We start from the raw sequence: 27,420 nt of genomic DNA, 5'->3' as shown, positions 1-27,420 counted from the left end.
GTCTTCTAATAGACTGTAGAAAGGTAACAATTTTCAACATTCAAGTGGTGCAATACATAACAAGGGAAAATAACATGTAACAAAAGTTATGACTCACCCCATCTGGTCTTCCATCAGATGCAGTTACTATTAAAATATAACGATCTGTACTCTCCCTGTCCAATGGTTTTGCCAAGATTAAAAGTCCAAAACTACAAAAATAAAATGCACAATATTGTTACATGGACATTAAATAAAAAAAAAATATGTTGTTTTGTAGTTGACAGCATTGATGATGGCAATACTTTTTTATATTGAAACATAATGTTCTCAATGTACAGAATGTATCATTTCAATGTACAGAATGTATCCTGTTATATTCTAAGAAAAAACAGCTATTACAGAACAACCAAGAGTCTTAATAGATATCTGTTAAAAATAATTACATTTGCAAATATAAGGTTTAAATTGCAAATACTGTAGCTTAAGGAAATAGTTCTCTTTAAAAAAACGTAGTGTATATTTTTTTGCAATGAAATGCTGATACTCAATGTATGTTGTACTTTCAAGCCATGCAATGGTACTTAACTTTAGTAGCAATATTGAGCAATTTGCTATTGATTACACAAGCAATTGATTACACAAAGCTACAACATTAGTTCATTAAATGATAGGTTCTTGCAACACAAAGGAATAAATTGATGGACTACAAAATACAAATGTATATTTTCACCAACTGTTTTCCTTTCATCCACAACTGCTATAAAAGAAACAACATCTCCTAAACATATCTCTTCCTCTAGTACAGGGGTTCCAAACCCGGTCCTCAAGTACCCCCTACCAGTCCAGTATTTAAGGATTACCCTGTTGTGTCTAAAGTGTTTTTGTTTTCTTTTCTTAAACCTTGGATAATACCTAAATCCTAAACTGTTAGTGGGTACTTGAGGACTGTGTTGGGAACCACTGCTCTAGTACATCCACATTACAAAATTTAATGTTCAACTTTTAAAATATTACTTAAACATCAGTTAAGCAAGTTTTATCTGTTATTTTTTATTCTTCTCTTACAATCTCCCTTTGCTTACATTTAATTTATCTCTTGGTCCTGGTGTGTCCAACTTCATAAAGCCACAAACAGACACAATTTCACTGCTTTCAACATACTTTTTTCCATTATTTATTCCTCAGTCAATGCTTCTCTGATATCACCCTCCATGAGCCTTAAAGGGACACTATAGTCACCTGAACAACTTCAGCTTAATGAAGCAGTTTTGTTGTATAGAACATGCCCCTGTGGCCTCACTGCTCAATCCTCTGCCATTTAGGAGTTAAATCCCTTTGTTTATGAACCCTAGTCACACCTCCCTGCATGTGACTTGCACAGCCTTCCATAAACACTTCCTGTAAAGAGAGCCCGATTTAGGCTCTCTTTATTGCAAGTTCTGTTTAATTAAGATTTTCTTATCCCCTGCTATGTTAATAGCTTGCTAGACCCTGCAAGAGCCTCCTGTATGTGGCTAGGGCTGCATGAACAGAAAAAGTGATTTAACTCCTAAATGACAGCAGGGGAATTGCAGGGGAATGATCTATACACGAAAACTGCTTTATTTAGCTAAAGTAATTTAGGTGACTATAGTGTTCCTTTAATTGGCTTCTATCTTATCAAAGATATGATTTAAACTCAATGCTCTGACTTACAGAGCAATTCCGGGCTCTGCTCCCTCTTACATCTGTACCTCTCTTATTAATATACTCCTTTGACCTTTCTTTCTTCAAGAAACCTAAGGCTCTGTTCGCTCAATAATTTATCATTCTTTTTCACTATATTTTTTATCCCTCTCGCCTTCTAGATCTTCAAATGCTCCCTCCAAAGCAAACTATTTGAAGAGGTCCTTTTAGTTAGTGACAGTTCCATTATCTCTTATCAAAGTAAACAAAAGAGGAATATAAAAAATACTTTAATCTGCAAAAGTTATTGATGTTGGTACAATCATTCTCCCATGATTCTCCATGTGTAAGCTCAGGTATCTTTCTTTTATAACTATATATTGGCATTCCTTCCAGTTCCTCTTTTAGTGGATTAGTGACTGGGAAGAAATGTTTTACTTTTACTATAGTCACCCAGACCACTTCAGCTCAATGAAGTGGTCTGGGTGCCAGATCCCTCAGATTTGAACCCTTCAGATGTAAACATAGCAGTTTCAGAGATTGTGCGCGTCGCACTTGCCGCGCATGTGCATTCGGCTCCAGTGACGTCGGATGGGGGAGCTGACGTCGGACAGGGAGGAGAGGTCACCAGTCCCAAGGGAGCCCGGCGCTGGATTAAGGTAAGTGGTTGAAGGGGTTTTAACCCATTCAGCGCCACGGGAGGGGGACCCTAAAAGTGGGGGCACCCTCAGTGCACTATAGTGTCAGGAAAACCGCTTTGTTTTCCTGACACTATAATGATCCTTTAATATTAGTAAAGTTGTCTGAAAGACAAAAAAAATTATGAAAAGTCAGGGTGTTTTGTAATTTGGTCTTTCAGCTTGGATTGCCACAAGGATATCAAAAAGGAGCTATCTACTACAAAGCTACATCATTTTGTACCTTTAAATATTACAATCCAACAAGGGTACCAAATTAGGTACAGATCAGAAGCAATGGGGAATTAGTACAGGACAGCTCCTCTGTCCAGTACAAAATGTACTTTACTTTAACTTGGGGAAACCATTTTCTCCCATTTTCTCCCAACTAGTGCCTATTCTATGATATAGTTACCTGATGTAAACAAAAACAAAAAAACTAGAGAACTAGAGTTTAAAGGGACACTGTAGTCACCAGAACAACTGTAGTCACCCTTCAGGCATTTTGCAGTAAACAATGTCTTTTCAGAGAAAATGCAGTATTTACATTACAGCCTAGGGATACCTCCACTGGCCACTCGTCAGATGGCTACTAGGGGTGCTTCCTGGGGCAGTTCTGCACAGTGTACAGCACTGCCATTCAGTGTCTACAACCTCTGCATGGAGACACTGAGCATTCCTCACAGAGATGCATTGATTCAATGCATCTCTATGAGGAGATGTTGATTATCCAGGGCTGAGTTTGACTTGTGTTTGCTAAATCCCAGATCTTCATCTTTAACATTCTCAGCCAATCCAAGGCTTTCCTATTGAAGAACATTGTGAATGGTTTTGATCAACACTTCTGATTATGTCATCCAAGCAGGCTGATCCAGAGCAGAGCCAGCAGAAGACTGGAATAAAGGCTGTCACTATATTTACAGGAGCAACAGGGGTACAGATGGTGTTTTTAACACTATAGAGTCAGGAATACATGTTTGGTTTACCTGACTCTATAGTGTTCCTTTAAGAATTCCACATTTGTTGCTTCAGCTCTCAAACAGAGCCAGATTTCCCATTAGGCAGAGTAAGCACTTATAATGTGCCTTATTGAGCTTAGATGGGCTGACAGGAAGAGATAAGTAACAGGAGCTTTGACCAGTGCCCTCTGTAATCCAGTCATCCTTTATAGCAGACCTGCTGGTACAGTTATATAGAGTGTAAAACTCAATGCTGTCCCAGCTACTCCAGTGTCTGTGTAAGAGGCTATACAGGAAGAGAGAGGGATAATTTCCCATCTGCCACTAAGAGGGAGGCTGTTAGTGGACAGGTGGGAAATGCACACCTTATAACAACTCCTGAAGTTCTAATATCATCAATCTGATTGGTCTACAGAAGACATATGTATGGGTATGTATTTTGCAAATATCCCTACAAACCCCAGCACTCAAATCTTAAACCTGAAAATAAGAAAATAAACCCTTTAGATTAATTGTATGTTTAACTCTTCTTAAAAAACAGACACCTTGTGTACCCCAATACTAAATTTAACCTAGCTCTAGCACTAAACTCAACAATGAAATATATGCAAACACAGTGAATAGAGCTCTTTTCTAAAACAGCCATATTAATATACACATATTTAATTGTATATATAGTATGTGTGAGTAAGTTAGACAATGGATTATCTTACCTTACAGAAAGATTAAAAACTCTTTGGGGATCTCCATTTTGAATTAAATATGTTATTGGATCTCCTTCTCTATCTGTTGCCTGAAAAAAAAAAAAAAAAAATTATTAATAATATATTTGCGGCCAGAGGTTGGCAACCTTCGGCACTGTCATCGATTACATCTCCCTGATGCTTTGCCAGCATGTTGACTGTAAGAGCCTTATGAGAGATGTAGTACATGCCTGATGTGTTGAAGGTTGCCTACCCCTATGTTTAGGCGGTTATAATAACAATGAACCAAAACTTTTCTTTAAAACCAAAAATGGCCTTGTTCATATTGTGTGTTTAATAAATAACATTTGTAAAACATATGCATAGTTTTATCCAAATAGCATGTGCTGATCAACTGACCTTCAAGTTAAAATAGTGAAGGAATGTAATATTTAGGGTGAAGTTCCTTATTCATCACCACCCTCAGAACAAGATTACCCAAAGGTGACCTAAGATGGAAATCTAGGGTACAGGGGTTACATTGGGGCCTCAGAATAATAGCTTGCACAAATTCACCATCCCCATGTGAAGAATGAAGGTGAGACCTAAACAGATTCCATGTATGATCATTCTCTGAGTATTATGAATATATTCTATAACATAACTTTATATACTCATCTCCATTTTTGATTCTCTCTATATCCACTTATTTCTCCTTTCCTAAGCTCATGATACATTCCCTAAATTCTCTAACTTTGGTCTTTCTATCCTATATCAAAGTATTTATCTCTTGTCATTAGGAACTAGTTTTCTATTACAATGCTCAAACCCAGTGCACTTTTCTTACTACTTTTTTTTTAGCTCTGATTTGCAAACTAAATGGTAAGTGGTGAGTTGTATTTTGCTGGCCCGTGTAATCATTAGGGTTGTTTGTGTGCATAATATGTCCCCAAAAAAATTGTATATAGAAGGGATATCAATACCATATCCCTCATATTCAGCTACATTGTTTCTAAAACAACAAATGCTAGTTCTTCCTCTGTATATTCATTCCAAGGAGAGAGTGTAAGTGAGAAAGAGAAAGAGAGAGAGAGAAGGGAGAAATAAAGGTTTAATTTAACCGTGCAATTCCTATAGCAGAAATAAACCTCAAAAGTTACTTAGATATATTTGACATAGCAAAATATCACAATTTAGTACATTGTATATACTATCACTAACTTCCGTTAACGTCAATCACAGGAGACGTATGGCTCATGGTAAGCATTTTTTGAAAATTTTTACTGGCAATATGCCATTGCAATAGTTGTCAGAGCCTTTGCAAGCAGACATTATTGGCAGCCAGATGGATACAAGGTAGCTGGTCTATAAATAGCAGCCACCACTAAACACAAGTGACAGCTTGCAATTGCTATTCATGGAAAGGTGCTTGATACCATTCTATTGGCCAGAAATTATTGACCAGTAACAGCTAATTTTGTCTTTAACGTTTTTCAAATTTGGGCTGGGTTTAGTGCCAGACTAAGTTCTTGAAGTCCGCTAAATGTGCTTTAGAAGCATATGTATTGGCTTTTTTTAATGACTAACCCTGTAAGTCATTAACAAAGAAAATTAAATAAAGCCCTGTGAGGGTCAATATGATAATTCACACGAGTACAAGAGAGGTATAATATCCCCCATGCCTTGACTTAAACAGCAAGCAGCCAGTGGCAATAAAGGACTAGTGACTAAGCAGCTATATTTCCCAGTGGTATGACTAACTTAAATAACAAAGCAGAAGTATACAGAGTCCAAAGGTAAATGTATATTGTTTGATGTGAAAAAAATAAAATTGTAAAATGTGCAGCTGTTATATAGGAGTCTGGTATCTGGAATATTTGACTAAAAAACTACAAAGCTACTTTTTTTTTTTCTTAACTTTTTCCGTCACGGAGATTCCACTATAATATAATCATTGCCATTTGTTTACACTCTTGTATTGTCAAAACAAAATTGGACAGAAACAGCATGCAATCTGCATAATTAAAGTCTTCTTCCAAACAAAGGAGTTGTAAAAGCCTGACTTGTCATTTCATGTGTGTTTATGTCAGTTTTATTGAAACACTGAGCAAAAAGTAAAAGCCTTCTATTTTTTTGCATTCAATAAAGCAAAGCTACATAACGAACTAATTAATCTCTTATAGGTATACCTCTGTGTACCCTTCACCCAGCTGCATGTTAAATCCTCGAAAAAATATACATCAAATCTAACAAAATATTCCATTCATATCATTTTTGTGAGAAGGGTCACACAACAGTTTGTTATGAGAAGCAATTTCAAATATACCAGCCGTGAAAAATGTACATTGTGTCTCTTGAATTTTAAGTAACATTTGTGCTAGCAAACATATAGATTGAATTTAAATCCTTAGCACAAATTCTGTACCCGAGGAGACATCTTAATTATATTGTTTTATTTGATTTGAGTGTTTCACTTGGCCTACAAGAGGTTGTAGACCCTTATTTATACACTTACAAGTTTTCTCCATCATGAAATCTGGTTTAGAAGATAGAATATTAGAAGAGGAATGCTGACTGTTATCTTGTTTTGTGTTGATGAGGGATTTTATTATACACCAGGTAGCATTACATTATAACATGCACTACTAGAAAGCAAGGTGTGCAACCTTTGAGTAGCCTCTTTCATAAGGTTTACTCAGCAGGATAGATAGAACAACCTAGAGTATAACTTCAGCAGAATGTGATTTATGATGGCCATTGTCTGGATGTATTCTGGGTTAGAGGACGTCATCTGTGCAATTATTCCCCATAATTTTTTATTACTGGTATTTATAAAGCGCCAACAGATTCCGCAGCGCTGTACAATTAGTGGAGAACGTACAATATACACATACAATATACACATACAAATACAAGAGGTAGAGAGAGCCCTGCCCGTCAGCTGATACCTAGCCAATGGAGCTCTTTTATACAAAGTGCTTAACTAGATGGCCCGTGAGCTTACAATCTAAAGGATACAGTGGGGATTTGAGACAAGAGGTAACAAGGGAAGTTTGGAGGTGATGGATAAAAGAGTTAACAGAGAAGCAGCTATTGGTAAAATACAAAGGGAATGAAGAGGTAATTGAGTGAGAATCTCAAACAGCTGGAGGAGCATGCTATATATTTAGGGGGTGCCTGGGTGGGTAGGAAGTGGTGAGAAAAATGCAGTGCTTCACTAAGTTTGAGTGTGAAGTGAGGCATGAAGAACAGAGAAGGAGATTGAACAGTTATATGAAAGTATTAACCATAATGAATAGTTAATGCATCGATTAACATTATGCAGTCTGAGTGGAACCTGTCAACATTTTAAGATGACAGCTGATATAGATCCTGCCCAGTACTGGAAATCCCACTAATTATAGAACACTAGGACAGGTATATCCTAGCACTGCCCTTAACCTTTTCTAGTCTAGCACACAACATTCAAAATTAACCCCTACACTATACTAAACATTAATTCCTACAGTAAAAACCAAAGAAAAACAAGTTACCTGCGCTCTCTCTTTAATCCCTATGTACTTTTAAACAAATGTAGGTTTTTTTAGTTACCTCCAATGGCCATGAGAGGATGAGCCCACCTGTCAACATCAAGGCAGACCCCTCTAGATGGGTCCTAACTCTAACCATTCACCTTGCTTCCTTGAGCCTCTGGCAAAAATCTCAACTGAGACAGAAAGGGGTATTTTTTTATATACACCCCTATACATTATTAACCCTTAATAGGGAACACATTGGATGGGCGGCTGCATTGTAACAAGGCTGAGTGATACAAAAAATGGATGCAAATGCAGAAACATAAGCCCTGCGCTCACTCCTATCACTGGGCAGCTGCAAATGACTACAGTGCACATCAGCCCCAATATATAGTAAAAACCAAAGAAAAACAAGTTACCTGCACTCTCTCCTTAATCCCTATGTATTTTTAAACAAATTGAGGTTTTTTAGTTACCTCCAATGGCCATGAGAGGATAGGCCCACCTGCCAACGTCAAGGCAGACCCCCCTAGGTGGGTCCTAACTCATTAATTCCTACAGTGCCAAAACACTAATAAAACAGAATTAACAGTTATACTAGCACTAACCCTAACATATAAATATATTCTAATTTAGAAGATGCACAGCAGGCACATAAGTATTAGTGGAAAATAATGCTAATGAGGGATTCTGGAGATATTTATAAAGCACTATCTTTGTCATTTGCAATGCCTCTGAAAAACCTAGAGATAAAACAAATGACAGTGCATTTTGCATTTCTATAAATTCATACTATTTATTATCACAATCCTTCTTTATATGAGGTTTCTGTTCAAGATTAAACTAATATTACAGTATTGTGCTTTGAATAAGAACAGCTAAATGATTTTGATTTTCATCTTTTAATTCCTTTGCTGTATGTTGTAAATGTTAACTAGTTTGACAAATATAAATATAGTTGTATTTATTCTAACTTACTTTGTACTCTACCACTTTGCAAAATGTGATACTTATCCTTAATCATTTATTATTCGCAGGGTTTACAATGTGATAATCCTCTCAATTCTGCAAAGGTGTAAAAAATAAAATAACCCGAGTACCATGTTTCAAAATCAACACTCTAAAAAATATCACTCTTTGAAGTAAATAACTTCTAAATATATTTACCTAAGTTGGTTATACAAGAAATATTTGCAATAGAATGCTGTATTTTGTACGCGCTTGTGAACGTGCTAGCTATAAACCTACACACAATTCAGTTTGTTGGTGATTCCAATGCTTAATTGTACGGGGATTTAGAGTGTTCTATTATCAATTGAACTTCAAATGGCATTCATTAAAATGGTGAACATATCGTGTATGTAAATGTTAATGGCTATTTTCTGGGAGACTGGATATTGTCGCTGAGCTGGTGGATAGAGATGGTTTAGAAAATGCCTTACATGAAACAAAAATGCATTAAAAAACAAAAAGGAAAAAGTAAACATACTTCTTTAAAGGCTGGTAGAATGCACAAGTCTGTTGCTATGTTCTGTCGAAATGAACTCTTCAAGATACAAAAATACATCTAGCAGGTTACTATCGTGGATTATTTTCTATTTTTGTAGAGATTTGGCTTAACCCCTTAAGGACAGAGCTTCAGAAGCTTGTCTTTCACTTAATGACAACGGCATTTTTTGCATTTTTTGCTATTTGCGTTCAACTGCAATTTGCATTTTACTAATTTATTGCACCGACACATATTATATACCGTTTTTTAAAGGACAGAAAGGGCTTTAATTTTATGTAACACATGTATATATAAATGCTTATTTATTATAAAAAAAATACAGAAATATGCAAAAAAATGAATTTTTGTGTGTTTTTTTTACAGTTTTTGCAATAATAATGTGTACATAATTAGTGCAGGTTAAGGAAAGTAATTAAAAATAAATTCATTTAGTTGTTCTGAATTGCAGAATATATAATGTGTCTGGGATTTTCAGTTTTTTTTGGTAGTTACAGGTCACAAAGCACAAGGAGTAAAATAAACTTTTTATGTGGAGCGATTTTAGAATTTGGTATGTTTGTCTTGTAAGCCTAATAGCCATAAAAGAAAACAAAATTGCCACACAAAAGTATATATTTATATAAAGTAGACACCACAGGCTATTTACCTAAGGTTGTTTTGACACTTTCTACGTAGCCATTTTACCGCCAACTTCTGCTAAATATTGGAGTAAAATTGTGTTTTTTGGGGGTTTTCGCACACAAACTTATAACAAAGAACTTCTCATGTGTATTTTGTAAATTTGGTGTGTGCTATTCCTGTACAAAGTTTTATTATGTGTTCAGTTACTTCTGCTGAGTACAACGGTACCCCCATTGTATGTCTTTGGCCCTATTTCGTGAAGCTACAGTGCCATATAGGAGACCTGTCCTTTTCAGTATTCACAGTAGAATTTTGAGAGACGGATTTAATGAGCCTATGCTTCTATTTGGGGTATGATAGTAGTTTGACTGTTCAAAAAAACCCCACAAAGGCCTACCATTTGTAAAAGTAGACACTCCAGGGTATCTCGTAAGGTGCATATTGTGCCTTAACATGCCCCCATTTTTTTACCATTACATGCCAAAGTATGTGGTAAAAAATAATTTTGTGCATATTTTACATACGGATTGCATTTTTGCTGGGCATTTTGTATATTTCATGTGTGCCACTAAGTTCAAACCCCCCAAATTATGCTCAGCTAAGTCTTCTGAGTAAAAGGACACCCCCATTGTATGTCTATGGCACTATTTCGTGAAGCTACAGTGCCATACAGGAGACCTGTCCTTTTCAGTATTCACAGTAGAATTTTGAGAGACGGATTTAATGAGCCTATGCTTCCATTTGGGGTATTATAACAGTTTTACTGTTCAAAACACCCCACAAAGGCCTACCATTTGTAAAAGAAGACACTCCAGGGTATCTCATAAGGTGCATATTGTGCCTTAACATGCCCCCATTTTTTTACCATTACATGCCAAAGTATGTGGTAAAAAATAATTTTGTGCATTTTTTACATACGGATTGCATTTTTGCTGGGCATTTTGTATATTTCATGTGTGCCACTAAGTTCAAACCCCCCAAATTATGCTCAGCTAAGTCTTCTGAGTAAAAGGACACCCCCATTGTATGTCTATGGCACTATTTTGTGAAGCTACAGTGCCATATAGGAGACCAAGCCATATCAGTTTTGACCGAACTTTGAATTTTGACGCCGGGCCTATGTGCAATTTCCAAGCATCTTTGCAGGTTTTAAATTCAAACTACCCCACAAAGGCCTACCATTTCTTAAAGTAGACACCCCAGGGTATTTCAAAAGGCATATTTTGAACCTTAGCGTGGGATCATTTTTCCGCTAGCTTGTACCAGGTGTAGTGGTAATAAGCGTTTTTTCTGCCTTTTTGACACACAAAGTGAGTTTGCACAGTATATTTTGCAAACCTTATGTGTACTACCACTGTATAATACTTCATATGTTGCTCAGCTATGTCTGCTGAGTACAAAAATACCCCCGTATGTACCTTTGCCAGGTATATGTGGACATCGGAGGGGCACATTTGGGACAGAGCCATTCCATTTTTTTTTCAAATTTTGAATTTTTACGCTGTGCCCATGTCCCATTTTAGAGTATTTTACCAGGCTATATAATCCAAATACCCCATAAAGCCATACCATTTCTTAAAGAAGACATCCCAGGGTATTTCAAAAGGCATATTTTGAACCTTAGCGTGGGATCATTTTTCCGCTAGCTTGTACCAGGTGTAGTGGTAATAAGCGTTTTTTCTGCCTTTTTGACACACAAAGTGAGTTTGCACAGTATATTTTGCAAACCTTATGTATACTACCACTGTATAATACTTCATATGTTGCTCAGCTATGTCTGCTGAGTACAAAAATACCCCCGTATGTACCTTTGCCAGGTATATGTGGACATCGGAGGGGCACATTTGGGACACAGCCATTCCATTTTTTTTCAAACTTTAAATTTTTACGCTGTGCCCATGTCCCATTTTAGAGTATTTTACCAGGCTATATAAACCAAATACCCCATAAAGCCATACCATTTCTTAAAGAAGACATCCCAGGGTATTTCAAAAGGCATATTTTGAACCTTAGCGTGGGATCATTTTTCCGCTAGCTTGTACCAGGTGTAGTGGTAATGAGCGTTATTAAATGTATTTTTTTACTTTTTAAAACTTTTTTTACTTTTTAAAACTATTTTTTAAACTTTTGTTTTGATTATTCATTTTTTTAAAGTTTCCTAAACTTTCGTAAAACTTTTTTTTACAGATTTAACATTTTTCTAAGCTTTTTTTTTTACGTTAACCCCTAACTAGCAGTAAGCAGCACTAACAGTAAATTCCCCATTTTCCCATAACTCCCACCCACCCCAGCTAGCAAAATATTTAATTATACAATATTTAAATTAGTTAATTAAATAAATTTAACCCCTGAGGGTTAAAAAATAAATAAAAGTTAATCGTCAGGGGTTAAAAAAAAAATTTGAATAGTATAATACTGTGATCTGTATTTTGATCACTGTAGGCAGTGATCGACTGGCAGGGAAGGGGTTAATTTTTATTTGGACTGGGTAAAGGGTTTATTTTTTTACATTTTTTACTTAAATGTTATTAAAACTTATTTTTTAACTTAATTTTTTAACTTTTTAAAGCGTATTTTTAAACTTTTTTTAACGTTAACCCCTAGTTAGCGTAATACTAAATCCCCCAATTCCCCACTAACTTACACCCTCCCCAGCTAGCTAAATTTATAATTTTAAAATATTTAAATTAATTAATAAAATAAATTGAACCCCTGAGGGTTAAAAAAAAAAGAATTAACCCTCAGGGGTTAAAAAAAAAATCAGATCTTGGTAAAATGTAATCCCTGCCAATTGATCACTGTAGTCAGTGATCAATTGGCAGGGAAGGGGTTAATTTTTTATTAAAATGGGTAAAGGGGGGGTAAAGGGGGGGGGGATTTTAATTTTACTATATTTTCTTTCCACCAGGGGGCAGGATCACTGAAGATCCGTCTCCCTGCACTTCACACAGAACCAGGAAGTGCAGGGAGGCGGAGGTGAGTATACACAGCACATGTGCCCGCTCTGGCATGCTGTCAGAGCGGGCACATGTACTCTGACAGCCCGATCCGGTGCTCCCGGTCTGCCTCTAATGCAGAGGCAGACCGGAGCACCATTAACCCCGCGATCGCCGCGATTGCGGCGATCTGGGGTTAATTTTAACGGGTGACGGACGAGGTCCGTCACTCGTCGTTAACGCATTCCCCTGAGTGACGGACCTCGTCCGTCACTCGTCGTTAAGGGGTTACTTTAGAAATGGAACATAAATAACAACATAGGAAATAATTTAAAGGGGTACTCTATGCATACTACAGCTTATAGTGGTGCCTATGGTGCATGAAGGCTATAGGCTTTGACAATCTAGTTCTATATTAGATTTTCTATTAGGTACAGCAAGTGTGGCCCAATAAATTGTAGTAAAAACCAAATAAAAAGGTTACACGTGTTCTATTCCAAATCCCTTTGCACATCCCTACTCACATTGAAACAACTGGAGATTTTCTAGTATCACTCCAATGGCAATAAAAGTGTAAGCTGCCATGCGAAGGTGGTCCAACACTAACAATTCACCTTGCTTCTTTAAACTAAAATGCACCCTATCAAATGAGAGGGGGTATTTTTCAAAACACTTACACACTTATTAATACTTAATAGGAAACACATTTGGTGTGTGACATCACTGTAACATGGCTGTGTAAAACAAAAGCAATTACAAACATACAAAATGAAGTCCTGCGCTCAAACTCCCACTTCCCTGAGCAGCAGCAATAACTATAGTACTCATCAGCCTCAATACATACAATTAAAAAAACAAAAACAAAGAAAAACGATACTGGTGCAGATCCAATAAAGTGGTACTTCAAGCACAATACTACAGCTTATTGCAGTGGCTATGGTGCAAAAAGGGCATAGGCTTTAGCAAACTAGTACTATATCAAATGTTCCATTAGGTACTGTAAGTGTAGCTGTAAATTGTAGTGTTTAAAGTGCTTGAAATGTCTTTTTAAATTTAACCTTTAGATCTATATAGGATTTTTTACATGCAGACCATCTAAATACAGCCGAATTCAGGGCATCTAGGATAAAATGGTTCAAATATTTTAATAAAAAGTACTTTAGATTAATAGGCCAATTGTTCACCATGCTACAGTGAATATTGCATGAAATCATCAAAACGTTCATGTTTTTATTGAAATACTTTCAGGTAATCAAAACAGAATGGTATGGATTCAACTTTATTTAATGGATGTTACATGAAAGATAATTTATATTCATTCTTCTGGCAAGCTTATAATTTTAGATATTTGTAGTTCGGTTATTACTTAAGATCTTCCTTGAAAAAGTCCTTTGGATGAAACCGGTCGGATGGATATGGAGCCTCTATAACTCTCTCTTCACTCTACTTGGGACATCCTTATCCAGAACTCACTCCTTTATTACCCCTTAGGATCTAGAACCTTGGTGCATTCAGGAACTGACTCAGAACCTCTTGGAGTCCCTTTTGACCCATTGATGTGCTTTTCTGGCCACCGTTAGTGGCGGACCACTTGTGAGTGCAATAATCACCTTATCTTTTATCATTATATCCAACAGTTTTACACTATGTTTTGTTTTATGTTTTTAAGTGATTAAAAGCTGGAATATCATTTCCTAACTGGAGTACTACCAGTATATTTCGTGAGACCGCTAACCAGTCTATGTATATTATCTCATTGGTGATCCTCACAGATGTAATTGTAGCACATCACACCATTTATTTTGCCTTTTGTATTACTTAAGTTCTTAACTGCCCATGTAGAAATTACTTGAGCAGATTTATATAAAATTGGATTTTATGAACATATGACTTTCTAGCTCATATAATATTCATGTTTGGGAATTTTAAATTTGGACACATCTGGCATTCAATGGCTAGTGACCAATTGCCAAAGTCCTGACCTGAATTAATTACTGGTTGTGGGATAAGATGGATGATTTCAACCCCCAAAGCAGCCTAGAAATGACCATAAAATATTAGTCATTGTCAAATTCACTGCAGTCGATGTAAGTTGACACCAAGCTCTTTACTACATATACATACTATATTTAAGCATGAGAAAGATTACATTTGGTCAGCATTGTTTATACAGATTTTCAATGTTATCAGTTATTAAAATATTCTGATTGAGGTATTTACGCATCTCTATCATATGAATTGACTTTACATAAAAATGAGCTTTAAACAATATTCCCAATAAATTAAATTGTATCTAATTCTATCTAATGTAAATTTCCCTTCTTGTCTCTTTTTATTTTCTGTTGGCAGCGGCCAGTAGGCATGTTGTGTTTCTATTTTTGAGATTAATTCCGGCTGTCTACTTTCCATAAGGAAATGTCATGTTTGAATATCTGGTGACAGAATTTACAGTTCATGTCAGTTAGAATTCATTTACTCAAAGTTGTTAATTTAAAATAATGAACAGAGCTGGATAATGAACCGCCGTGGATCTGGCTCTGTTGCCGTGAATTTTGTGTATGCGTGTAGTGGCTAAAGTGTGTGTGTGTGTGTGTAGGGGAGTCTGAGTGTAGTGGAGTGTTGTGTGTGGGGTGTCTAAATGTGTATGGGGAAGTTTTTAATTTGTCACTCCCCACTCCTTTTTAACTTTTGGTGTTATTCCTAGTGGTCCACTGGAAGAATGCTAGGGAGTAGGATTTCTGGTGGTCCAGAAGGGGTAACTGCACAGCAATAGCCAGAGCTCTGGGCCCCTGTATTAGCCCACAACTTAGTCTGCCACCTGCGCTGCCTAATGTGTAAATCTGCTCTGAAAATGAATATACACATAAAATAATAAGTGTGTGTATATATATATATATATATATATATATATATATATATATGTTTACATTTCTATAGTAAACACGTATACATTGTGATAAACATAAGGCCCATTACAATATAATAGAATCTTATTCTATTGTAATTTAAGAAATTTACTTTAAAGATTATCTGAAACAATATAGCTTGAAGAATAAATGTACCTGCAGGTTCAAAAGGACTGCTCCAATTCTCATAGCTTCACTAATTTCAAGGTTATACATCAGTTGCGCAAAACGTGGAGGGCTTTGGTTGTTTGGTGGGAGAACTTCAATGTAAACTGTAGTAATAGAACTCCTGAAATTAAAATGTATTGCAAAATTTAACACATTATTTTTTTTTTCATTAACATATTAGTCTGTACTAGAGAGCCAATACACACAAGCAATTAACCATCCAAAGCTATTTTGTATCTCTTTTACAGATGGCTTGTAACTGACAAATTTGTGCTTACAGTTCATTGTAGTGGTTACGATGCCAGATGTGCTATTGCACCTAACCTATTCCAAAATGGCTTGCCAACTTAGCTAAGTAAGACTGTGCAGGGCTATTTTCATTGGCTGAGTGTATCACCAGATCTACTTAACTCATTGAAGAAATGTGGCTTCTACTGCAGGAGAACTTGGATGCTGCGTGGGTGCTGGATGAGACACAGGTAAGTACATATATTGTATTTTCAATTGTAGTATATGGTCGGATGTTTTCTGTCATATGTTCTTGTATTGAGAAAAAGTGAGTATCCTATCTGGAAGACTGAATCTTAGTTTCCAGGTTTGGTATATAAGCTCTAAGTACCACAATCTACTTTATTTATATGCACATCAAGTTGCCTATTGGAAAAAGGGGGATTATAAAGAAATGTGATTATAAAATGTGGCAAAGTTCTAAAAGTGGCATTATCAACATTAGAATAAACCTGCATGAAAATGGATTTCCATGCCGATTACTTATTTAAGAACTCTGAATCAGTTTTCCAATCTGGACACTATTTTAAACAAAATTTTAGAACTTCCATCATTAATTACAGTGAAAAGGGGGATGCGATATTAATATATGATGAATAACACCAACTTAGTAATATAATAATGTAGGCATACTCAGGGCCGGACTGGGGATACAAAGCAGCCCTGGAAAAAAAAATCTATGCCAGCCCCATAAGTCATTGCGCCATATATTGTCGCAATATATATATATATATATATATATATATATATATAATAAATACACAAGATCCAGCGCACTCTCCTATCTACTAAACAGCAACTTCAATGTTGACAGATTTTATTAGTTTGTAAAAGTTTTTTGCTTTTTCTAATATAATATATTGGTCCTTTCAGAGTAAAACATTTAATTATACAGTAAGCATACTCACATGCAGACACAGACAATCTCACTGACACACACAAGCTCATTGATACACAGCCTCATAGACAAAAATTTCACTAATATACATAAGCTCATTGACATAAAAACACAAGCTCACTCACTAGCAGGCACACACACACACATACACATGCAAGCAAGCTCACTAGCAGGCGCACACACACACAGCTTAATGTAGTGGTTCTGGTGTCTATAGCCTGTCCCTGCAGGCTTTTGAATGTAAACACTGACTTTGCAGAGAAAAGGCAGTGTTTACATTGCTTCCTAGTGACACCTCTAGTGACAGACACTCAGACGGTCACTAGAGGCGCTTCCTGTGTCAGTGCGGATTGGCTGAGATCATCAAGCTTGATGATCTCAGTCATAGAGGCAGAGACCAGCACGACGTTGGAAAAAAAAGAAAAAGGTGAGTAAAACACTATTTTTAAAAACACACACAGACACCACGACTGACACACACACACACACACACCATGACAGACAAAGACACACACACACACACACACCATGACAGACACACACCATGATATAGACATACCGTGACACAGACAGACACACAGCATGACACATACAGACACACACACACAGCGTAACACAGACAGACACACACACAGCGTAACACAGACAGACAGACACACAGCATGACACAGACAGACACACACAGCATGACACAGACAGACACACACAGCATGACACAGACAGACACACACACTGCATGACACAGACAGACACACAGCATGACACAGACAGACACACACACACTGCATGACACAGACAGACACACAGCATGACACAGACAGACACACACACACTGCATGACACAGACAGATACACAGCATGACACAGACACACACATACCGCATGACACAGACAGACACACACACACACCGCATGACACAGACACACACACAGCATGAGACAGACACACACACCATGACAGACACACACACACACACACCATGACAGACACACACACACACCATGATAGACACACACCATGACAGACACACACCATGATACAGACACAGCATGACACAGACACAGCATGACACAGACAGACACACAGCATGATACAGACACACACACACACCGCATGACACAGACACACAAACAGCATGACACAGACAGACATACACACACACCATGACAGACATACACACACACCATGACAGACATACACACACACCATGACAGACACACACCATGATACAGACACAGCATGACACAGACAGACACACAGCATGATACAGACACACACACACAGCATGACACAGACAGATACACAGCATGACACAGACATAAACACAGCATGACACAGACACACACAGCATGACACAGACACACACAGCATGACGCAGACACACACACACAGCATGACGCAGACACACACACACAGCATGACACAGACACACACACACAGCATGACACAGACACACACACACAGCATGACGCAGACACACACACACAGCATGACGCAGACACACACAGCATGACACAGACAGACAGACACACACACAGCATGATACAGACACACACACACACAGCATGACACAGACACATACACACACACCATGACAAACAGACACAAACACACACAGCATGACACACACACACACTTCCACTGACATACATATTTTTTAGTATCTGTGGGCAGGGGCGTACCTAGAGCATTTGGCACCCGGGGCGGACCCTGAGTGTGGCAACCCCCCCATAATAAAAATGTAAGAAAACACCCACATATTTTTTAAATGTTTTCAATAATATTTATTGCACAAATTTGTAAACTGCTTGTAAAATTTGTAAAATGCGCCAGATTTGTAGAAGGGGGAAGACCAGTGCTTTTGTAGAAAGGGGCTGGTGAGAACCTTCTAGAAAACTCCTGCCCTGCCCCTTTCTACAAAGCCCCTTGTCTCGCCCTTCATATAAAAACCCTGCACCCCGATCACATAAATTTCAGACACTCCCTACACATAAAAACCCTGCACCCCGATCGCATAAATTTCCTTCACTCCCTACACAGAAAAATCCTGCACACCCCCTTAATAAAAAACCTGCACACCCCCTTAATAAAAAACAAAAACGTGCACAACCCCTCTTAATAACAAAAAACCTGCACACCCCCTTATAAAAACCCTGCACACCCCCTTAACAAAAAAACAAAAATCTGCAGTGCACATCCTCCCTTAATAAATAGAATACTGCAACCCCCTTAATCAAAAAAAACCTGCACCCCATTATGTAAACCTCCCCCTTTAATTCTTTAATCCACAGCCCCCTTTAATTAATCCACACACCCCTTAATTAATACACCCCCCTTAATAAATCCTCACCCCCCCTTAATTAATACACCCCCCTTAATTAATCCTCACTCCCCCTTAATTAATACACCCCCTTAATTAATCAACACACCCCTTAATTAATACACCCCCCTTAATTAATCCACACACCCCTTAATTATTACACCCCTTAATTAATCCTCACTCCCCCTTAATACACCCCCCTTAATTAATCCACACCCCCCTTAATTAATCCACACCCCCCTTAATTAATCCACACCCCCTTAATTAATACACCCCCCTTAATTAATCCACTCACGCCTTAATTAATCCACTCACCCCTTAATTAATCCTCACTCCCCCTTAATACACCCCCCTTAATTAATAGACCCCTTAATTAACCCACACCCCCATTAATACACCCCCCTTAATTAATACATCCCCCTTAATTAATCCACTCACCCCTTAATTAATCCTCACTCCCCCTTAATACACCACACTTAATTAATACTCACTCCCCCCTTAATTAATACACCCCCCTTAATTAATCCACACACCCTTAATTAATACACCCCCTTAATACAACCCCCTTAATTAATCCACACCCCCCTTAATTAATACTCACTCCCGCCTTAATTAATCAATACACCCCCTTAATTAATACACCCCCTTAATTAATACACCCCCCTTAATTAATACACCCCCCTTAATTAATACACCCCCTTAATTAATACACCCCCCTTAATTAATACTCACTCCCCCCTTAATTAATACACCCCCTTAATTAATACTCACTCCCCCTTAATTAATACACCCACTTAATGAATACACCCCCCTTAATTAACACACCCTTAATTAATACACCCCCTTAATTAATACACCCCCTTAATTAATACACCCCCCTTAATTAATACTCACTCCCCCCTTAATTAATACACCCCCTTAATTAATACACCCCCCTTAATTAATACACCCCCACTTAATTAAACCTCCCTCCCCTTTAATTCTTTAATTAATCCATTATCCACCCCCCCCCCCTTTAATTAATTTAGCCCCATCACATAAAATGACTACTTACATTTTATTGAAGTAGTACGCCACTGCCTGTGGGTGGGCAGACTGGTAGCTGTGCTGGCGGCTGCAGGAAGAACTTGAAAGGCGGCCGCAGGGGAAGCTTTTCATGAGGCCGGGAGCAGGCTCTTCTGGGGGAGCAGGCTGTTCTGTCTCTGCTCCCCCTCCCTCGCGCGCTAGAAAGACCGGGGCCGGAATATGACGTCATATTCCGGCTCCGGTCTCATTAAGCTGCGCGCGAGGGAGGGGGAGCAGAGACAGAACAGCCTGCTCCCCCAGAAGAGCCTGCTCCCGGCCTCATGAAAAGCTTCCCCTGCGGCCGCCTTTCAAGTTCTCCCTGCGGCCGCAGGTCACCCCGGCCCCAGTTGCCGACGGCCCACCGGGAAATTTCCCGGTATCCCGGTGGGCCAGTCCGGCCCTGGGCATACTGCCTGCATTTAGATGACTTTGCTAATTTCATCCTCATCAACCCTGGCTAATAATTAAAAGATGAAATAATATACATTGGAATATTATACAGTTAAACATTATTAATGTAACTAATTTCTTAGGTATTTTAAACACATTTTTATTGAGAGACTTTTGGAATAACCGGTAGAAGATAAAAGCACGGTTTTTAGTTTTGTTTCACATTGTTTTATAATGTGCTCTAACTACAGCAAGCATGTCAAACTTGCGACCCACAAGGGACATCTTTGAGGCCCGGCAAGGCACAAGTACATGCCTAGTGTTCCAAGCAGAGTAGGCACCTGCTTTCCCCACATTGCAGGTGCCTACTCTACTAAGACTTACTCGGCCGGGAAGGAGGGCCAGCAAGGGCCGTCTGTAGGGAAGCCGACGTCATATTCCGGCACTTGGACTTGGATTTAGTATATGGGGGGACTGGGATTTAATATATAGGGGGACTGGGATTTAGTATATGGGGGGACTGGGATTTAGTATATGGGGAGGACTGGGATCTAGTATATGGGGAGGACTGTGATTTAGTATATGGGGGAGGACTGTGATTTAGTATATGGGGGAGGACTGGGATCTAGTATATGGGAGAGGACTGGGATCTAGTATATGGGAGAGGACTGGGATTTAGTATATGGGGGACTGGGATTTAGTAGAGGGGGGACTGGAATTTAGTAGAGGGGGGACTGGAATTTAGTAGAGGGGGACTGGAATTTAGTAGAGGGGGGACTGGAATTTAGTAGAGGGGGGACTGTGGTTTAGTAGAGGGGGATGCTGTTTTTTTTTTTAAAATCTGTATTTTTTTAAATAAACCTATGTTTCTATGAAAATGTAAGTTTTTTATATATTTTTTGCAGCCCACATAAACTTAAACCTTGTTTATGTGGCCAGTGCTAGACTTTGAGTTTGACATGCTTGAACTACAGAATCGGGTATAGTGTTTATTCTTTTCTATTGTAAGATACTTCTTGCATATGTAATGCTGATTGCCAAGAAGAATTGAACTAATTAGAGTTTTGGGTCCAGCACTTCCCACATTGACTTTATAGTACATTTTCTACAAAGTAAAATGTTGAATGTTTTGAATATAATTTTGAATGTTTTATCATACCTTCTCTGAGCTAGAGGTGCATTGTCATAAGCCTTTACAGTTAAGGTATAAGATTCCCCAACCATCAGAGTGACTCCAGGAGTAATTGTGATGACACCAGTTCTACTATTAATCACAAACTGCCCTTGGGCCCCCGCTAATATTTCATAGGTGATCTGTCCGTTGACTCCCTCATCTGCATCAACCGCTGTGAGCTGGAGAGACAAATACAATTGAAATAAACATTATAATATAATACAAATCAAATGAGGTTATGTTTATAATTAGTATTTCATTCAGTTTACCTTAACGATACCAACATCCAAAATTTAAAAGTACAGTTGTTACTGTGGAAACCAATGGAATTATCATGCGGTTTGTTCCACTTATAGAATGTTGCTGAAACATTGATTTTTTTTTTTTAAAGATGTCTCAATGTTTTGCTTTATAATTTTAAAATTATGCTGCAGTGTATGTTTTCAGGTAGTAAACACTACAAAGAGATGAAGAATATCTTGAGTTTGAAAAAATCCAATTATGCGGCATTAACTAAATAATTATAATTTCAACGCATAATAATTTAAAGCTCTTTCTACATGTTCACTATAAAAGGGAATATATAGTAGACTCATTTCGCAGGTTTGTCCAAATCCAATTCCTTTTAATCCACACCTGTACAAATTGACTTGTCTGAGATTTACCAGTGGAGTCTAATCCATTGAATGAGACTCGATAGATAAATACTGGATAGATCAATTTGTTCAGGTGTGGATTACAATGAATTTGATTTGGGCAAACTTTTTAGTCATTAAAATGTCCATTAGTAGTTATTTGGTTTAGCAGCATAACCTATTGACATTTTCTGACCAATTAAATCTTTTGAGTAAGAATTAATAGTGAACATATCAGTATACATGACATATTGTATGTTTTATTTTTTACTTTTTTAAATCATATTTTAATTCTTTGCTGTAGCCTCTGGGGAATATGTGAGAATGAAAAAAAATGGATGAGTGCTTCATATAAAACACAAAAAAAAAAAAAATGTTTTCTTCTGCATGGCATTGTTTTTTTTTAAATTTGCAAGTTTCCAGATAATTTCTCTAAAACAGCAAAAATGTTCTGCTAGAGCAAAAAGCATGATAAAGTAGATACATTGTTTTCATAATCAACATAACCCTTTTAATCATTACATAATAATGGCAATAATAATAATAACCTAAACTCAGGTAGTTTGTTATATCCGGATTCCATTTGCTTCTTTAGTGCAATTTGTATATGTGTATATATATATACATATATATATATATATATATATTTTTTTTTTTACTGTTATAAGAAGGAGAGCATGGGGGATGTCAGGCTCAGAAGTATCTTCACTTCATGCTTCGGCAGGTGGATGAAGCAGATGTTGGGTTTTGCAATTAACCCCAAGTAAGATAAAAGCATAAATTATTAGCTTTCAGATTTTGACTTGCTAAAAAAAAAAAAAAAAGGATAATTTGATGATTCCTTTTCCCCCTGGGGACATATAGATTTCAGAATGATTATTTGCCGCCTAGTTATCTAAACAGACATATTTGCACTATTTTCAAACATTTATCTTTCAATCACTTGGCTACACACACATAAACTGCATTGGAAATAATAAAATAAAATAAATAATCCTCAGTTATAGCTATGTAAATATAATTTAAAATGTACCATATAAAAATGTATAAAAACAAACTTCCATCGCTGGTTTTTCAAAAAATTCAGGTTTTTCTAATTTATGTAGCACCTAGAAAGTGGCTAAAATGCTGTAGCCATTATGCATACTCCCTTTCAAGTAAATGAGAAATGCAAATGACACAGGAATTTATAATGTTATATAAAAATGTAAGTTTTTATGTAGAATTGTATATATACTCAGTCTAGTTACTCACTGTATATTCACTTTAAATGACGTGGTACAACACCACAGAATTATTTTTTTCCTTGTTAGCACTGCACTGTTTGTTTGTATGATCGGTTATGCTTGTTTTTTTTAGAGGCTGCCGTATTCATTTAAAAGAAGGTAGAGATATTTGTTTTTATATTATATTAAGACTTGATTAAGTCAAGATAAAATAGTATTAACTAATGTCTGTTTCTCTGCTTAAAGCAGAAAATAAAGGAAAAGCAACTGTGAAATTAGAATAAATTGCAATGAACAATGCCTATCAGTTGGTCTTCCTGACTTCCACGTCAGTTAGGGAGGTAGGTTTTTTTTCATCCACCACATTTCTCCATTTGCACAGTTTGATATAAAATCTATTTATTATTCAATTTAAGAACTTTTATTAGAGTTAGTGACTAATCTTGAAAATATTTAATATTCAGATGTTTGTATACTTTATCCAAAGCTGAATAAATAATGTGTTTGTCCCTGTTAATAGTTAAAACTTTTTTTTTTATTAATTATTAGAGAATAATTTGCACTCATGATGCATTGTAGTATGATAAAGGTGCCAATAAAAACATAATTATGAAAAGAAAAGAAAATCTGAATAAATCACAGAACAATAGAACACAGGAACTGAAAACTCATTAAGGAATGCCTCTAAATAAAATATTGTGTCAAGGGCAAAGATGTCCATACAATCTGGATAATGATTACAAGGGGATACATGTTCAAGGGCATGCTGAAAATAAATGCAATAAATGGCAATACTAACAAAAGTACAAATTTAAGTAATTGTCCTTCTATCCACCTCCACAAACATGATTCACAAAGGCACAAGGTTGCTAGTTTTCTTGATATAGTGTACGTCAAAAGAAATAAAATAAAAAATATACCATATATTACGATTTAAATATTATATATTTAATTTAAATATGTATTGAGGTATTTTTCCCCAAAAAATTTTTTCTTCAACATCACCGTTTTGACTTGGCATTGGGATCCAATTTATGCATGAATCATTTCCCTGGCATACAGTGGGGACAACAAGCACTATTAGGAGTTAAATGCATTGCAATGTCCAAAAATAAAATAAAATGACCGAATCACAATGCAAACAAAATGGCAATGCACAAGTTGTTTAATTGATTTTGTGATTTGACATTAATGACCAGTCACTAATAAACTTAAGGGGGTATCTGATACAGGTCAGTATTGGGTAGGAGCTTGCATTTTAAAAAAAACTGGGATGGACAGATTACTGTTAAAATAATAAATAAAACAGTGTTCCTCCTATGACCTCACCATTGGCCAGTGGATCTGGGTTATAATTAAACTGAATAGGGGAGACTTTGTTTCTCCCTAAATCACAACTTTGGTCAGATGGTGGGGACTCTAATTAATAATTATTAATGAATACTTAACTCTAATTATTAATTAATAATTATGAATTAACAATGAATTACAATGTGTGGCATCTTCAACTACCCTCCAATTGTGTTCTTCTCTGGGAGGGAGAGTGGATGTTCCTCTGGCCAGAAGCTGCAGCACATAGAGAGATATCAGTAGGTAAAATTAGTAAGTGTGCTGAGAGACTGGCAACAGTCATGAGACAGGCATATATGTATGCATGAATATTTTGTAACTTGCATGTTTGTTTGCCTGTGTCATGCTCCTGAGCAGGTCAGAGAGGAGACGATTGCAAGGGTTATTGGTTAAAACTTTGTCGTATTAGACATAACAAATTTACTGAAATAAAGAATAAAGGGCAGTCTGCCACAAACAGGATACTTTGTGAGAAAAAACAGGGTTAAGGCGATATGCCACAAACAAGATCTTTAGAAAGTAAATGAATAAAGTATTTTGTATACAAGCAAGCTTGAAGTTATACCAAGTAGTTAAGGATTTCCAGGATACTTTGCAAAGCAGCTAGTTATAGGTAAATACCTTTTAAGATAAGGCAATACAGGATCATGCAGAGTTGCAGAGGTTGAAACAGGTAGGTATATTCCAAAATAATATATTGCGGGTTGCTTACTAGATCGTGCAGTGATGTAGCAATTGAAGCAGTTAAGATTCTTCAAAGAAGGCAATACGCCACAAATCAGGATTCTCGGAAGCTGATAAGTCTTTCGGTAAGATGTAATTCAGGCAAATTCAGGATGAAGTAATGCAGGTTAGTGCCAGGAACAGAGATTCTTTATCAGAGCATAGACTTCAAGGTCAAGGCCCTGTTGTGTGCCGGGAGTAGACTTATCAAGCCTCCTAATTAGTTAATCCAGGTGAGGTTATTAAGGTGAGTGAATAGATTAGTGGCTAGGGAGGCCACTAGAGGAGAAAATCATGAAGTTCACTTAAAGGACCAGTAATAAACGAAAAAAGTCTTACATGTCAGTTTTGAAACCTGACAGCGTGTCTCTGACAGTATATTTTGGTGTCTACATGAGTGTGTATATATGTACCTGACATTGTGCATCTGCGTGTTGCAATACGTACGTGTGTGTGTGTTTTTCTGGCTGTTGTGTCTGTAAGTAAATATAAGAGTGTGTACATGTGTGCATGTATTAGTCTGTGTGTCTAAAGAGACACAATGGCTGCAGGGAGAATGATGTGGTATGGATATGGCAATGTGTAAACATACATTTTAATTATACCATACAAATATACAAATTATGTTATTTGTCCAACCAAATTTTTTATTTTTGCGTCCACTAGATAATGTGTTACCTATGCCTACTATAACAAAAAAAATAATTTAAAAATTATTTTCCAGTACGCCCAAAATATTCAGATTCTTGATATGTTTTTTCCCCAAACTGCTTAGTAGTATAAGTAGTGAAAGATGAAAAGAGTTATATTAAATGGGAGACATGTATTCAAAACAGCTTCTGTAAACGGTCACTAGAACAGTTATACAGATGAAACAATCATTGATGCTCATCCTGATGACAATGTATGAATGGATTTAAAGGTGATCTACTAGCTAAACCCTGTGGTTGCTATATTTGGTAATATGAATACACAACTTTAAAAACAAACCAACAAAAAAAGGATCTAGAAGGAGTGGATATATTTGCAAACAAAATGTTGAAAGCTGTAATTAAGATTCAATCTATAGTAAATCCGGTGTCTGGTTTCAAAACTGACATGTAAGACTTTTTCGTTTATTATTGGCTCTTTTAGTGAACTTCATGATTTTCTCCTCTAGTGGCCTCCCTAGCCACTAATCTAGTCACTCACCTTAAGAACCTCACCTAGATGAACTAATTAGGAGGCTTGATAAGTCTACTCCCAGCACACAACAGTGCCTTGACATTAAAGTCTATGCTCTGATAAATAATCTCTGTTCCTGGTAATATCCTGTATTTTATCTACATGATTTCATTCTGTAGAGAACTTACCTGCAGTGCTTCATCCTGTACTCATCTGCATTTCCTCATACTGAAAGGCACTAACCTGCATTACTTCATCCTGAATTTGCCTGAATTACATCTTACCGAAAGACTTTCCTTATCAGCTTCCAAGAATCCTGATTTTAGGCGTATTGCCTTCATTGAAGAATCTTAACTGCTTCAATTGCTACATCACTGCATGATCTCGTAAGGAACCTGCATTATATATTTTTTTTGTAATTTGTTTTTATTGAAATATTTATCTTAAAACATTTTATACAAATAGACATAAATAGAAAAGAACAATGATTCTACTTAGAATCAAACAGAAAAAAAGTCATACCATAATCGCAGAAGGATAACTTATTCGTATTCTTATATCTAT

At 36.8% G+C, this 27,420-nt stretch overlaps 1 protein-coding gene across 1 annotated transcript in view; it reads right to left on the bottom strand.

The window, feature by feature from the left end:
* Positions 1–27,420, bottom strand: part of PCDH15 (protocadherin related 15) — a 1,410,242-nt gene that overhangs the window by 573,616 nt on the left and 809,206 nt on the right. The window contains exons 14-17 of the mRNA XM_063435339.1: positions 21,744–21,937; positions 15,611–15,743; positions 3,997–4,076; positions 98–191 (exon numbers count right to left, since the gene is read on the bottom strand). Of these exons, the coding sequence (XP_063291409.1) occupies positions 98–191; positions 3,997–4,076; positions 15,611–15,743; positions 21,744–21,937 (501 nt within the window). The remainder of the gene's footprint in view (positions 1–97; positions 192–3,996; positions 4,077–15,610; positions 15,744–21,743; positions 21,938–27,420) is intronic.

This window comes from Pelobates fuscus, chromosome 10, assembly GCF_036172605.1.
Source record: "Pelobates fuscus isolate aPelFus1 chromosome 10, aPelFus1.pri, whole genome shotgun sequence".
Taxonomy (NCBI): Eukaryota; Metazoa; Chordata; class Amphibia; order Anura; family Pelobatidae; genus Pelobates; species Pelobates fuscus.
This window is presented reverse-complemented; position numbering and strand designations above follow the sequence as displayed.